This window comes from Ostrinia nubilalis, chromosome 25 (assembly GCF_963855985.1).
Source record: "Ostrinia nubilalis chromosome 25, ilOstNubi1.1, whole genome shotgun sequence".
Taxonomy (NCBI): domain Eukaryota; kingdom Metazoa; phylum Arthropoda; class Insecta; order Lepidoptera; family Crambidae; genus Ostrinia; species Ostrinia nubilalis.
Genome location: NC_087112.1, coordinates 5,779,459 through 5,793,319, shown reverse-complemented (window position 1 = coordinate 5,793,319; position 13,861 = coordinate 5,779,459). Strand labels below are relative to the sequence as shown.

Below are 13,861 nucleotides of genomic sequence, written 5' to 3'. Positions count from 1 at the left end.
CAAGCTTTGGGAGCCCGCACGCCTTCTAGCGAGCGCCGCGTCCGTCTGTAAGTCGCTTAGATACACACAGAGGTTTACGGGCCAGTGTGGGGCCACTTGCTCTTCTACAGGCACTAGGAGACTGTGCGCCTTCTAGCGAGCGCCGCGTCCGTCTGTAAGTAGATAAGCTACACTCTACAGGACCCCTGGCCCCTTGCGGCATTAATATCGTTGCAAACGTCCAATTACTTTCGGCACAAGAAGCAGTCTCTCATATGGGACTCGCTGCGCGCGCACTGGGCGTGACTCGCGGGCCTTGAATGTGGGGCCACGTGCGCACAACTACAAGCTATGGGAGCCCGCGCGCCTTCTAGCGAGCGCCGCGTCCGCCTGTGAGTAGATAGACTCTTTGATATGCATAGCTACACTCTTTAGGACATCTAGCCTCTTGTGGCACTAATATCTTTGGAAGCGTCCAACACTACCGCTACTTTCGGCATAAGAAGCAGTCTCTCATATGGGATTCTTTACGCGCCCACTGGGCCCGTCTCGCGGGCCTTGAATGTGGGGCCACGTGCGCACAACTACAAGCTATGGGAGCCCGCGCGCCTTCTAGCGAGCGCCGCGTCCGTCTGTAAGTCGCTTAGTTACACACAGGTTTACGGGCCAGTGTGGGGCCACTTGCGTGCTTCTACAGGCACTAGGAGACTGTGCGCCTTCTAGCGAGCGCCGCGTCCGTCTGTGAGTAGATAGACCCTTTGTGTTGCTTAGCTGTACTCTATATGAGGCTAGACTCTGAGCGCGAGCTTAGAGGAAGACTTGGGGCCAGTGTGGGGCCACGTACACACAACTACAAGCTTTGGGAGCCCGCACGCCTTCTAGCGAGCGCCGCGTCCGTCTGTAAGTCGCTTAGATACACACAGAGGTTTACGGGCCAGTGTGGGGCCACTTGCTCTTCTACAGGCACTAGGAGACTGTGCGCCTTCTAGCGAGCGCCGCGTCCGTCTGTAAGTAGATAAGCTACACTCTACAGGACCCCTGGCCCCTTGCGGCATTAATATCGTTGCAAACGTCCAATTACTTTCGGCACAAGAAGCAGTCTCTCATATGGGACTCGCTGCGCGCGCACTGGGCGTGACTCGCGGGCCTTGAATGTGGGGCCACGTGCGCACAACTACAAGCTATGGGAGCCCGCGCGCCTTCTAGCGAGCGCCGCGTCCGCCTGTGAGTAGATAGACTCTTTGATATGCATAGCTACACTCTTTAGGACATCTAGCCTCTTGTGGCACTAATATCTTTGGAAGCGTCCAACACTACCGCTACTTTCGGCATAAGAAGCAGTCTCTCATATGGGATTCTTTACGCGCCCACTGGGCCCGTCTCGCGGGCCTTGAATGTGGGGCCACGTGCGCACAACTACAAGCTATGGGAGCCCGCGCGCCTTCTAGCGAGCGCCGCGTCCGTCTGTAAGTCGCTTAGTTACACACAGGTTTACGGGCCAGTGTGGGGCCACTTGCGTGCTTCTACAGGCACTAGGAGACTGTGCGCCTTCTAGCGAGCGCCGCGTCCGTCTGTAAGTAGATAAGCTACACTCTACAAGACACCTGGCCCCTTGCGGCATTAATATGGTTGCATACGTTTAATTACTTTCGGCACAAGAAGCAGTCTCTTATATGGGACGCGCTGCGCGCGCACTGGGCGCGACTCGCGGGCCTTGAATGTGGGGCCTCGTGCGCACAACTACAAGCTATGGGAGCCCGCGCGCCTTCTAGCGAGCGCCGCGTCCGACTGTAAGTCGCTTAGTTACACACAGAGGTTTACGGGCCAGTGTGGGGCCACTAGCGCGCTTCTACAGGCACTAGGAGACTAAGCGCCTTCTAGCGAGCGCCGCGTCCGTCTGTAAGTAGATAAGCTACACTCTACAGGACCCCTGGCCCCTTGCGGCATTAATATCGTTGCATACGTCCAATTACTTTCGGCACAAGAAGCAGTCACTCATATGGGACTCGCTGCGCGCGCACTGGGCCCGTCTCGCGGGCCTTGAATGTGAGGCCACGTGCGCACAACTACAAGCTATGGGAGCCCGCGCGCCTTCTAGCGAGCGCCGCGTCCGTCTGTGAGTAGATAGAATCTTTGAGATGCATAGCTACGCTTTACAGGCACTGAGCGCGAGCTCATGGGAAAACTTGGGGCCAGAAAGAAGCCACGTGCGCGCGATCATAAGTCTTTTAGAGTTCGTGCGCCTTCTAGCAAGCGCCGCGTTCACCTTTGAGTTACTAAGCTACACTCTTTAGGAGGTCTGGCCTCGTGTGGCAGTAATATCGTTGCGGACATTCAACACTACCGTTAATTTCGGCTCATGAAGCAGTCTCTCATATGGGACTCACTGCGCGCGCACTGGGCCCGTCTCGCGGGCCTTGAATGTGGGGCCACGTGCGCACAACTACAAGCTATGGGAGCCCGCGCGCCTTCTAGCGAGCGCCGCGTCCGCCTGTGAGTAGATAGACCCATTGTGTTGCTTAGCTGTACTCTATATGACGCTAGGCTCTGAGCGCGGGCTTTGGGGAAGACTTAGGGCCAGTGTGGGGCCAGGTGCGCACAATCATTAGCCTTTTAGAGTTCGTGCGCCTTCTAGCGAGCGCCGCGTACGCCTGTGAGTAGATAGACTCTTTGAGTTGCATAGCTACACTCTAAAGGACGCCTGTCTTCGAGCCGGGCCACACAGAGGCAGGCTCGGCCTATGTGGGACCACGTGTTCGCACCTACAAGTCTTGGAGGCCGTCTAAAGAGTAGGTATCGCGTCCGCCTGTGAGTAGATATTATACCAATCCTATCTAGGGATCAGACCACCACTAGGGGCTTATAAACTTCAGGTTGGGAGCCACAGCACACAGAGGGTGGACGAATACATTTTTTCGCCTGTGGCCAGCAGTAGAAGTCGATAATAATGTGTATTATTATAAACTTTGGTCGATTCAACCTAAATTTCCGACTGAACTTCACTAGACGACTCCCTTCTCCCTTTTAGTTCATAACCTATTTTTAACCTTTCCAGGCTGAACATCTACGGGCTCAACGAGATCAAAGTGCCGGTCCAGTCCATCCTGACGCTGATCCTGCTGGAAGTCTTCAACCCTTTCTACGTGTTCCAACTGTTCACCATCGCCGTGTGGTTGGCAGAACCGTACTACTACTACTGTATAGCGGTGGTGCTGATGTCCACGTTTGGTGTGGCCACGTCCGTTATACAGACTAAGAAGGTAGGTTAAATGTTTTTTTATTAGACTTTGGTGAGTCTGTGACATTGGCGGCCATGTTATATTGGTGGGTCTGTGACATTAGCGGTAATATCACACTGGCTACTTTGTGACATTGGCTATTCTGTGACACTGGCTGCACTGTGAATTTGATTGCAGTGTGTCATTACTGCTCTGTGACATTGGCTGCAGTGTCACAATGGTTGCTCTGTGACATTAGCGACAATGTCACAATGGCTGGTCGTTATTGACATTGGTGGCAATATCACAATGGCTACTCTGTAACGTTGGCTGCTTTGTGACATTGACGGCAATGTCACAATGGCTGCTCTATAACATGGGCTGCTCTGTCACATTAACTGCTTTGTGATATTGGCGGCAATGTTACAAATTAAAATGGCTGCTGTGTGTTCACCACTCGAGAACTTTTCTACCCTGAATTAAAAATATATTGTTTTGTTTCCCAGAACCAGCAAAACCTCCGAGCGACCGTCGAAGCGTATGACACCGTAGAGTTATGGGACGGGCGTACAGTAGACAGCCGCGCGGTGGCGCCGGGTGACGTCATCGTGATCCCACGCCATGGGTGTACCATGCATCTGGACGCGGTCTTGCTTACCGGCGCCGCCGTTCTCAATGAGAGCATGCTCACTGGTTAGTGGTAACTCTGATAGAAGCAGGTCTGTGACAGTGGCTGTTCTGTGACATTGGTTACTCTGTGATATTAGTGGCTGTGTGACAGCGGTGGCATTTTGACAATAGACGGCTCTTTAACAGCAGCTGATCGGTAACAAATGACAACGGCTACTAAGTGACATTGGCTACTTTATAATAATGGCAGGTCGGTGACATTGGCTGCTCTGTGACAGCGATGGCTCTATGACATTAGTGGCTCTATAAGATTGGCGGCTTCGCTTCGTAACATTGGTAGGTCTGTGAAATTGGCTGCTCTGGGTCAGCAGTCTTTATGACATTGGTTGGTCTGTGACATAGGAGACTATGACATTGGATGCTCCATGACAGCGGTGGCGATATGACATTGGCGACTTTGTGACATTGGTGGTTTTTTTAACAGCATTAGTGATATAATCGAGCTATAATAATAGTCGAGTTCATATATTTATTATTGTCGCAGGTGAATCAGTCCCAGTGACGAAGACTGCCCTCCTGCGAACGGATCGCCCTTTTGACATGAAGGAACACTCTTCCAGCATCCTGTTCTGCGGAACCAAGGTCATACAGACGCGGTACTACAATAATGAACCGGTTAGGTCAGTGAGAAATAAAATAATTGTATTACGCAATTTTAAAACTATCAGGCGTCCGGCAGCCACAAGGACCTCTAATTAATATGGCACTGCGTCTAGTAGGGAAGACACCAGTTCACCTGTAGGTAGGGTAGATATAGAAACATTGACATACTGTTTGGAGCTGTTGTTAATATGCGATACTCCCATATATTTGGCCCCCATTTTAAGCCTATATGACTTCACTGGTTGGCAGCCAAATCCAATTTTTTATTCAAATTCAAAATTATTTATTGTGAAACATAGGTGTTTACAGATAAAAATGACTAAAAATTGCGCATATTGCACAAATGCGCTTAACTCAGTCAGTGTCTGAGGTATGGGAGCGGCCCAGTGACATTGACATAATGACGTGACAGAGTATACAAATCAGAAGCCTAGCTTGAAGTCTCACTGACGTTTGACGTCTCAAAAACACCCTCCCGTGCGCCTTCCAAACCTCAGGTACTGGCTGAATTAAGCGCCAGATCTATAATAGTCCCATTAACCTCACGCTTCGTAGCTACTAAGTAGATAAATGACATGATGATGATTTTATTAATTTCATGTCCCCAGAGCGTTGGTCCTTCGAACCGGATACAACACAAGCAAAGGTCAGCTAGTACGCAGTATTCTATACCCTGCACCGGCAGACTTCAAATTCGACCGGGATTCCTACAAGTTCATCTTCATACTTGCCGTCATCGCGCTCATCGGACTGGCTTACACTGTGGCGCTTAAGGTATGGTAATGAATGATGGTGATATAGGTGTGATGAGATAGGTGATGCTCGTAAATAAATGCAACTCACGGTTTAAATGCTATATTGTACATCCACAATGTTCTCAGCACAAAGTATATAGTTCAGAAGGCACAATAGAATAAGAAGAGCACATACACACGCGGAAAACAGTTCCATAAAGCACAGAAAGTCAATAGGAAGGAAGTATATAAGCGAAAGTAGGAGTATATGAGCAAATAACAGATCGATAGTTAAAGCGGTTAGTAAGAGCGGCGTGCGCTTCGCGTCGTAGCAGGAATCCGACTGGCGGGGGGACGCGCGGGCGCCGCCGTGCGCTCGGCAGGTATATAACGCTTATGTACGACGCGGAACTAGTCCGGCCGAAAGGTCGATACGCGTATCGATACCGATATCGACAAACTAGTACGCATCGCAGGGTGTATGTGATTATAAGTAAATGTGTTAAGTATAAATAGATATTGTGTGGATTATAATAAATATAAATAAATAAATTTAATAGTGTAGATAATAATAAGTTGCCTACACCACCCCCCTCCAGAGACCGTCAAGGTCGATAATAGTCCGGAAATTGTACACGACGTCCAGATCGTGTAATGAATTCCTTTTGTTGAATGATGGTTGGGGGTTCATTGTCGAAATTCGGTTCCCTTTTATCATCAGACAGTAAAAAGGCTGGTTTGATACGGTTTATTGATACCGTGGCCTCCTTACCATTGAGTATTATTTTAAAAACTTTGTCGCCTCTTGTCAGGACTTTATGTGGGCCTGAATATGCTGGAGTTAGTGAACCACGTGAGGCATCTTCTCGAAGGAAGATATGGTCACTAGTGGCCAATTCTTTATAAACAAATACCTTTGGCTCACCGTGTCGAGAAGTAGGAACAGGGCGTAGCTTTTCAGCGAAATTGTGAATTCGAGCGATGAATTCTGACATATCGGTCGTCACAGGAGTAGTCGGCTCAAAGAATTCGCCGGGAAGCCTTAAGGACTCACCGTACACTAATTCGGCTGATGAAGTCTGCAAATCTTCCTTGAATGCTGTTCTCACGCCCAGCAGTACCCAAGGGAGAGATTCAGTCCACCTGCTATCGGCGTGGCAGACTATTGCCGCTTTGAGTTGCCTGTGGAAACGCTCGACTAAGCCGTTGCACGCCGGGTGATATGCTGTCGTTCGCTTGTGTTCAAATCCTGCCATTCGAGATAGACATTGAAACAAGCAAGACTCGAATTGACGCCCTCTGTCAGTCGTTATGTCTGTTGGGCAGCCGAATCTCGAGATCCAGCCTGATAACAAGGCCTTTGATACGGTCTCCGCTGTAATGTCTTCTATCGGTATTGCCTCTGGCCATCGCGTAAAGCGATCAATGGCAGTTAAGCAGTACCGATAGCCTTGCGACAGCGGAAGTGGGCCAACGAGATCTATGTGGATGTGCTTGAATCTCGCGCGTGGTAGGTGGTACGTACCGACTGGAGCATTGACGTGTCTGGTAACTTTGGCACGTTGACATTGGAGGCAAGCACGAGCCCAATCTCTGCAGTCCTTTCTGACGCCCGGCCAGACGAAACGTTCTGCAACCAATTTTGCCGAAGCATTGGCGCCAGGGTGGCTCAATGAGTGGAGGCTATTAAATACTTGCCTGCGGAAAAAAGATGTAACAAAAGGCCTGGGAGTTGGTGTGCTGACATCGCAGTACAAGGTATTACAACTTCCAGGTACTGGTCGCTTTTCTAAGCGCAGAGATGAACCTCCGTCTATTAAAGTTCGGAGTTCCGGATCTGAGGCTTGGGCTTGGGCTAATGACTCGAGGTTGACTGGTTCGCTCAACTCATCGATACGCGATAGGGTATCGGCGACGACATTGTCTTTGCCTGATATATGTCGTATATCGGTCGTGAATTGAGCGATAAAGTCTAGGTGTCTAAACTGCCTAGGCGAACAGTTGGTTTTCCTTTCGTGAAAAGCAAAACTGATCGGCTTATGGTCCGTGTACACAGTGAAATGTCGGGCCTCGAGCATGTGTCTAAAATATTTGATCGCCTCGTAAATGGCTAATAATTCGCGGTCGTAGGGCGAGTATTTTACCTGTGATGGGCTTAATTTCCGGGAGAAAAAAGCTAAGGGTTCCCATTCGCCGTCGTCATTACGCTGCTGGAGCACTGCGCCTAACGCCTTGTCTGATGCGTCAGTGACTAGCGCGAGCTTGGCTGAACAGCTGGGATGGGCTAGTAACGCAGCGTGAGAGAGGCTTTCCTTGCAAGCTTCGAATGCGGCTAGTGTATCTCCCGCCAGGTTGATGGGGTGTGATCCTTTTAACGAGCCTGTTAAAAGAGCATGCAATGGAGCTTGTATTTGGGCAGCCTGCGGAAGAAATCTCCGGTAAAAATTAAGCATACCCAGGAATCGCCTTAATTGTCTCACGTTGGTAGGGGCTGGAAAATCCCTAATGGCCTGCACTTTTGAGTCTAACGGCCTAGTGCCCTTCTCCGAGATAGAATAGCCTAGAAAGGTTACCTCAGATGCCCCGAAGACGCACTTCGCCGTGTTCACAAGCATGCCGTACTCTTGTAGCCTGGAGAAGATTCTGCGCAAGTGCTCTTCGTGTTCGGCTTCACTTCTAGAGAAGATCAGGAAATCGTCAAGGAACGAGTAAACGAAATCGAGTCCCCGGGTCAACTCATCCACAAACCTTTGGAATGTCTGTCCAGCGTTCCTAAGACCGAACGTCATGAACGGAAATTCGAAGAGTCCAAAGGGTGTGGTAATTGCAGTCTTTGGGATATCGTCAGGGCTGACTGGGATTTGATTGTAAGCCTTGACGAGATCGAGTGTACTGAAGACTTTACAACCTGCTATACTGTGGGCGAAGTCGTGGAGGTGCCTGATTGGATATCTATCAGGTACTGTGCGGGCGTTCAGCATCCTATAATCGCCGCAGGGGCGCCAGCTGTTGTCTTTCTTTGGCGCTAGGTGCAGGGGTGATGACCACGGGCTCTCTGAGGGTCGAGCTGTGCCATTAGCTAGCATAGCTTCAAATTCTTGGCGAGCAATCTTTAGTTTGTCCGGAGCTAGACGGCGGGGGGAAGATGAAACTGGTGGGCCTGGAGTCGTGCGTATGTGGTGTACTGTGTTGTGTGGTGTAGTGCGATGTGTACCAGCTGGTCGAGTTATGTCAGGGAATTCAGCAAGAATTGTGTGATATCGAGTTTCGCCAGTCGAAACCTTTACAGAATGCACATTTTTACATATGGCAAAAGTTGCAACTGTTGCTATTGAAGTAGTGTTATCAATCAAGCGCTTATTGCGACAATCTACAATAAGGTGATAAAAATTTAAAAAGTCTACTCCTATTATGGGCTTAGAAACATCAGCTACTACAAAACGCCAATTAAAAATTCTACGTAGGCCAAAATCTAAATTAAAATGTATATAACCATACGTTGCAATGTCCGAACCATTGGCAGCACACAAACTGAAGTTGGTCTTGGCACGACGATCTTGAAGGGCCGATCGAGGGAAGACACAGAGGTCGCTTCCGGTGTCGACCAGGAATTGCGTCTTCGTAGTACGATCGGTGATGAATAGGCGACCAGAAGTTGGTGGGCAATCGTCAGTCGCCATTATCGACTGCCCGTTGCATTTCCCGCCTTGTAGTCACAGGGGCGCACGCATTTCTTCGCCTTTTCTCCGAATTTACCATGAAACCAGCACAGCGGGTACTTCCGGTAGCTGGAGTCTGAGCGCTGCCTAGACGACGATCTGCTGTTGGAATTATGCGTCGATCGATTTTGAGCTCTGCTGTTTCTTCCTGAAGCCATGTTTTGGAATTGACGTCTGAGTTCCGCAATTTCGTTTTTGAGGTCGATAAAAACGTTGGGTGTCACATCACTAACAGCGGCAACTCTGGGCGTTGAAGTGGCGAGATCGTTCACGCGGTCTGCGAGGTCGGCGAGATCATCGATACTTGTGTGCGATGGTTGACCTGCCAGCACTGTCTGCACACCGTGTGGTAGTCTGCTGATCCAGATTGTTTTTAGGAAGTCATCTGGGACGTCCACGCCGGCGAGGCTTTTTAGGTGGCGGAGGAATTGGGACGGCTTACGGTCCCCCAGCTCCTCGTGCATCATCAACTGCTTTAATTTTTTTTCGTTCGAAGCGGTTAGGCGTTTGATCAATTCCGCTTTCAATTTTCCGTACTTATCTGTGGCTGGTGGGTTTATTATTATGTCTTTCACCTCACGGGAGTACTTGTTGTCGAGCTGGCTTATGACATAATTGAACTTGGTCGCGTCTGCCGTTATTCCACTTATAGAAAACTGTCCTTCCACCTGAGCAAACCATATTTCGGGCTCCTCTGGCCAAAACGGCGGTACTCGAACGGCGACTTTGTAAATTTCCGTTGGGTTTGGTCGGGTCGTGGCGCCATTTTGTTCGGTGGGTCCAAAGTCCGCGGCACCTTGTGCGTCTTGAAATTCTTTCTCCATGTCCAACTCGGGGTCACCAGTATAGGTGTGATGAGATAGGTGATGCTCGTAAATAAATGCAACTCACGGTTTAAATGCTATATTGTACATCCACAATGTTCTCAGCACAAAGTATATAGTTCAGAAGGCACAATAGAATAAGAAGAGCACATACACACGCGGAAAACAGTTCCATAAAGCACAGAAAGTCAATAGGAAGGAAGTATATAAGCGAAAGTAGGAGTATATGAGCAAATAACAGATCGATAGTTAAAGCGGTTAGTAAGAGCGGCGTGCGCTTCGCGTCGTAGCAGGAATCCGACTGGCGGGGGGACGCGCGGGCGCCGCCGTGCGCTCGGCAGGTATATAACGCTTATGTACGACGCGGAACTAGTCCGGCCGAAAGGTCGATACGCGTATCGATACCGATATCGACAAACTAGTACGCATCGCAGGGTGTATGTGATTATAAGTAAATGTGTTAAGTATAAATAGATATTGTGTGGATTATAATAAATATAAATAAATAAATTTAATAGTGTAGATAATAATAAGTTGCCTACAGTGATATTCCATAGGATAGGCAGTGACATAATGTAGGCAACTAATGAGAGCATCTTTCAACATATGTCACATTTACTGGCAGCTGTTATCAGTGTGTTAAACTGACTGACTGAAATATGAGAGAAAATGACAGAGCTTTGGACTACGAAATACGATATACGTATACACGTGATTGCTCTTATTTGCCAAGTGGCTTGTGACTCTTAATTGCCAAATGGTGTAGACTAACATTATTTGCAGCAGTTCAAGTTAAATTATACTTAACTGCCTATATCTCTTATAGCATCTATTATCTCCAGGTGTACCGATCCTTGACGCCCGCTGGCATCATTATCAAGGCCATGATAATCATAACTATAATCCCGTCGCTTGCGCAGATGTACAAGCGAAATTGCACTTTGCTGTCTGTCTTTTTTAGCGTCTATTATCACTCCCAGCCATGACACATGACAGTGGGCTGATTGAAGGCAAGCTAAATTACATTGTACTGCCTTTTTTATAACATTAAAATTTATAAACTCCAGGCCTACAGATCCCTGACTCCCGGCGACATAACCATAAAAGCTCTGGACATCATCACGATCGTGATTCCTCCCGCACTGCCGGCCGCCATGACAGTAGGCCGGCAAGCTAAATTGCACTTTACTACATACATCATACAGCGTTTATTTCCAATCCCTGACCCTCTGCGCTTGCGCAACTGTACCTCTAGCATGAACAACTTTGCGTATTCGACAAAACTCGATACTCAACCTTCGAATTAAACGATAATGTGACCATTTTGATTCTCAAAATAAGTTTCGTGCGACCATTTCTCATACTAGGTTCACTTTACGACACGTTCACAAGGGTGTAGTTGTAGTTTTCGTACTAAATCTTTTGGTGGCGATTCGAATACGCAAACGATTCAAACTCGAAAGTTTTTCGTGCTAGCCGTACTGTACTAGCAAAATTGCGCCTTTTTTTATATAACATACAGCATTTATTATCACCTCCAGGCGTACAGATCCCTGACCCCCGGCGACATAACCTTAAAAGCTCTGGACATCATTACGATCGTGATTCCTCCGGCACTGCCGGCGGCCATGACGGTAGGCCGGCTGTACGCTGTCACGCGGCTGAAGCGCGCGCGCGTGGCGTGTCTCAACACTAGAGCTGTCAACGTCAGCGGCTCGCTGGACTGCATCTGTTTTGACAAGGTAAGACACACACAGTGATTTTAGACTGGACATTAATACCTGGGTCAAAAATGGCAAGTTTGTCCTAGAACTGTAATTATATCGATAGTTCGAAGAGGTCTGAAAATAACCCATTAATCGATTATTTTTGGAAACAATCGATTATTATCGGAAATAATAATCGAGACTGGTTATTTTCAATTATTGAGGTTATACTACTAACTAAAGATGAGTTGCACCAACTTATTTTAAACATAACTTTAACAATTACCAGTGTTTTTTGTATGGAGTTTGACAGATTTTTGACGTTTGTTAATCATAAAATAAAAGGTGCAACTCATCCTAAGAAATAAGAAGGTTTAACCATGGAAATGGAAATTGTCCATACTATCGATAGTCTGTAATCGATCATAAGAGGATTACCCTCATTGTGACATATTTGCGGACCCTTGGCACAAAATATTGTCAACTTGTCAATCCTTTTGTTTTCTTTAGTCTTTAAGATGTTGTTATTATGTTTATTGTTACTTAACTATTTAATTACGTAATAAGGTATAAAACCTGTGTAATTAAAATAAAATAAATAAATAAGGAAAGCGAAGAAGCATGTTCGATTACTTGATAATTGATTCATCAATACTAACCCAACTGTACGTTGTCCCCAGACGGGAACTCTCACGGAAGACGGTTTGGATATGTGGGGCGTAGTCCCATCAAGCACCGCCACACAACCAGCGCATCTGGGGCGCGCGCTCCGCGACCCGAGGGCTCTTAATGACTTGCACCCGCTGAAAATAGGAATGGCGGCGTGTCACAGTCTTACGCTGCTGGATGCAGAACTGGCTGGAGATCCACTGGATTTAAAGGTAGGAGTGACTTGAGTGGCAGTGGGCACATAGCCTGTAGAGTGATGGATATTGGGGCCGAAAAGTTCCCGAGACCTTTCACTTGGTGGACCGACAATCTGGTGATCATGGGACCACAAAAACCTTAGGGAAGGCATTTGTGATATGTGGGGCGTAGTCCCATCAAGCACCGCCACACAACCAGCGCACCTGGGACGCGCGCTTCGGGACCCAGGGGCTCTTAACGACTTGCACCCGCTGAAGATAGGAATGGCGGCATGTCACAGTCTTACATTACTGGATGCTGAACTGGCTGATCCACTGGACTTGAAGGTAGGACATACACTAGTGGGTGGGGCACATAACTCCTAGAACTGTTGGCTGTTGGGGCAGAAAATATCTCGACTCTCGAGGCCTTTTACTAAGTGAACCGACGATCTGGTGAAAGTCGCGGGAGGTACATGGAGGTGGGTAGTAAAGCCCCGGTTGTTACCACAAAAACCTTGGGGAAAGCCTTTGTGATATGTGGGGCGTAGTCCCATCAAGCACCGCCACACAACCAGCGCATCTGGGGCGCGCGCTCCGCGACCCGAGGGCTCTTAACGATCTACACCCGCTAAAGATAGGAATGGCGGCGTGCCACAGTCTTACCCTGCTGGATGCTGAACTGGCTGGAGATCCACTGGACTTGAAGGTAGAACACACTAGGTCATATGGGGCGTAGTAACTTCGCGATCGGTGCTAGGGACCCAAGGGCTCTTAACGACTTGCACCCGCTGAAGATAGGAATGGCGGCGTGCCACAGTCTTACGTTGCTGGATGCAGAATTGGCTGGAGATCCACTGGACTTGAAGGTAGGACACAAACCAGGTCATATGGGGCGAAGTCACTTCGCGATCAGTGCTAGGGACCCAAAGGCTCTTAATGACCTGCACCCGCTGAAGACCGGCATGGCGGCGACGCTGTTAGATGCTGCACTGGCTGGAGATCCACTGGACTTGAAGGTAGGACGTACACTAGTGGGTGGGGCGCATAGCTTTCGAGGCCTTTTACTTAGTGAACCGATGATCTGGCGAAGGTCGTGGAAAATATCTGGAAGTGAGTAGCAAAGAACCGGTTGTTACCACAAAAACCTTGGGAAAGGTCTTTGGATATGTGGGGCGTAGTCCCATCAAGCACCGCAACACAACCAGCACATCTGGGGCGCGCGCTTCGGGACCCAAGGGCTCTTAAGACTTGCACCCATTAAAGATCGGCATGGCGGCCTGCCACAGTCTTACGTTGTTAGATGCTGAGCTGGCTGGAGATCCACTGGATTTTAAGGTAGGACACACAAACTAGTCGCTGTCATAGTCCGACAGAGTGCCATTGAGCAGTTCATAGCTAGTAGGCAGCAAGATTCTCGAATGGGATCTAGAGAGACTCGTGTGCACCCGGAAAGATTCTGGAATTTGATCCTGGGAGAGACTTAACGACCTGCACCCGCTGAAGATTGGCAAGGCGGCGTGTCACAGTCTTACCCTACTGG

The 13,861-nt window shown here is 48.7% G+C and overlaps 1 protein-coding gene across 1 annotated transcript in view; it reads left to right on the top strand.

The window, feature by feature from the left end:
- The window catches only part of LOC135084205 (polyamine-transporting ATPase 13A3-like), a 70,191-nt gene that overhangs the window by 36,162 nt on the left and 20,168 nt on the right, over positions 1-13,861 (top strand). The window contains exons 7-12 of the mRNA XM_063978941.1: positions 3,035-3,239; positions 3,704-3,890; positions 4,372-4,507; positions 5,099-5,264; positions 11,309-11,509; positions 12,154-12,354. Coding sequence (XP_063835011.1) covers positions 3,035-3,239; positions 3,704-3,890; positions 4,372-4,507; positions 5,099-5,264; positions 11,309-11,509; positions 12,154-12,354 — 1,096 coding nt within the window. The remainder of the gene's footprint in view (positions 1-3,034; positions 3,240-3,703; positions 3,891-4,371; positions 4,508-5,098; positions 5,265-11,308; positions 11,510-12,153; positions 12,355-13,861) is intronic.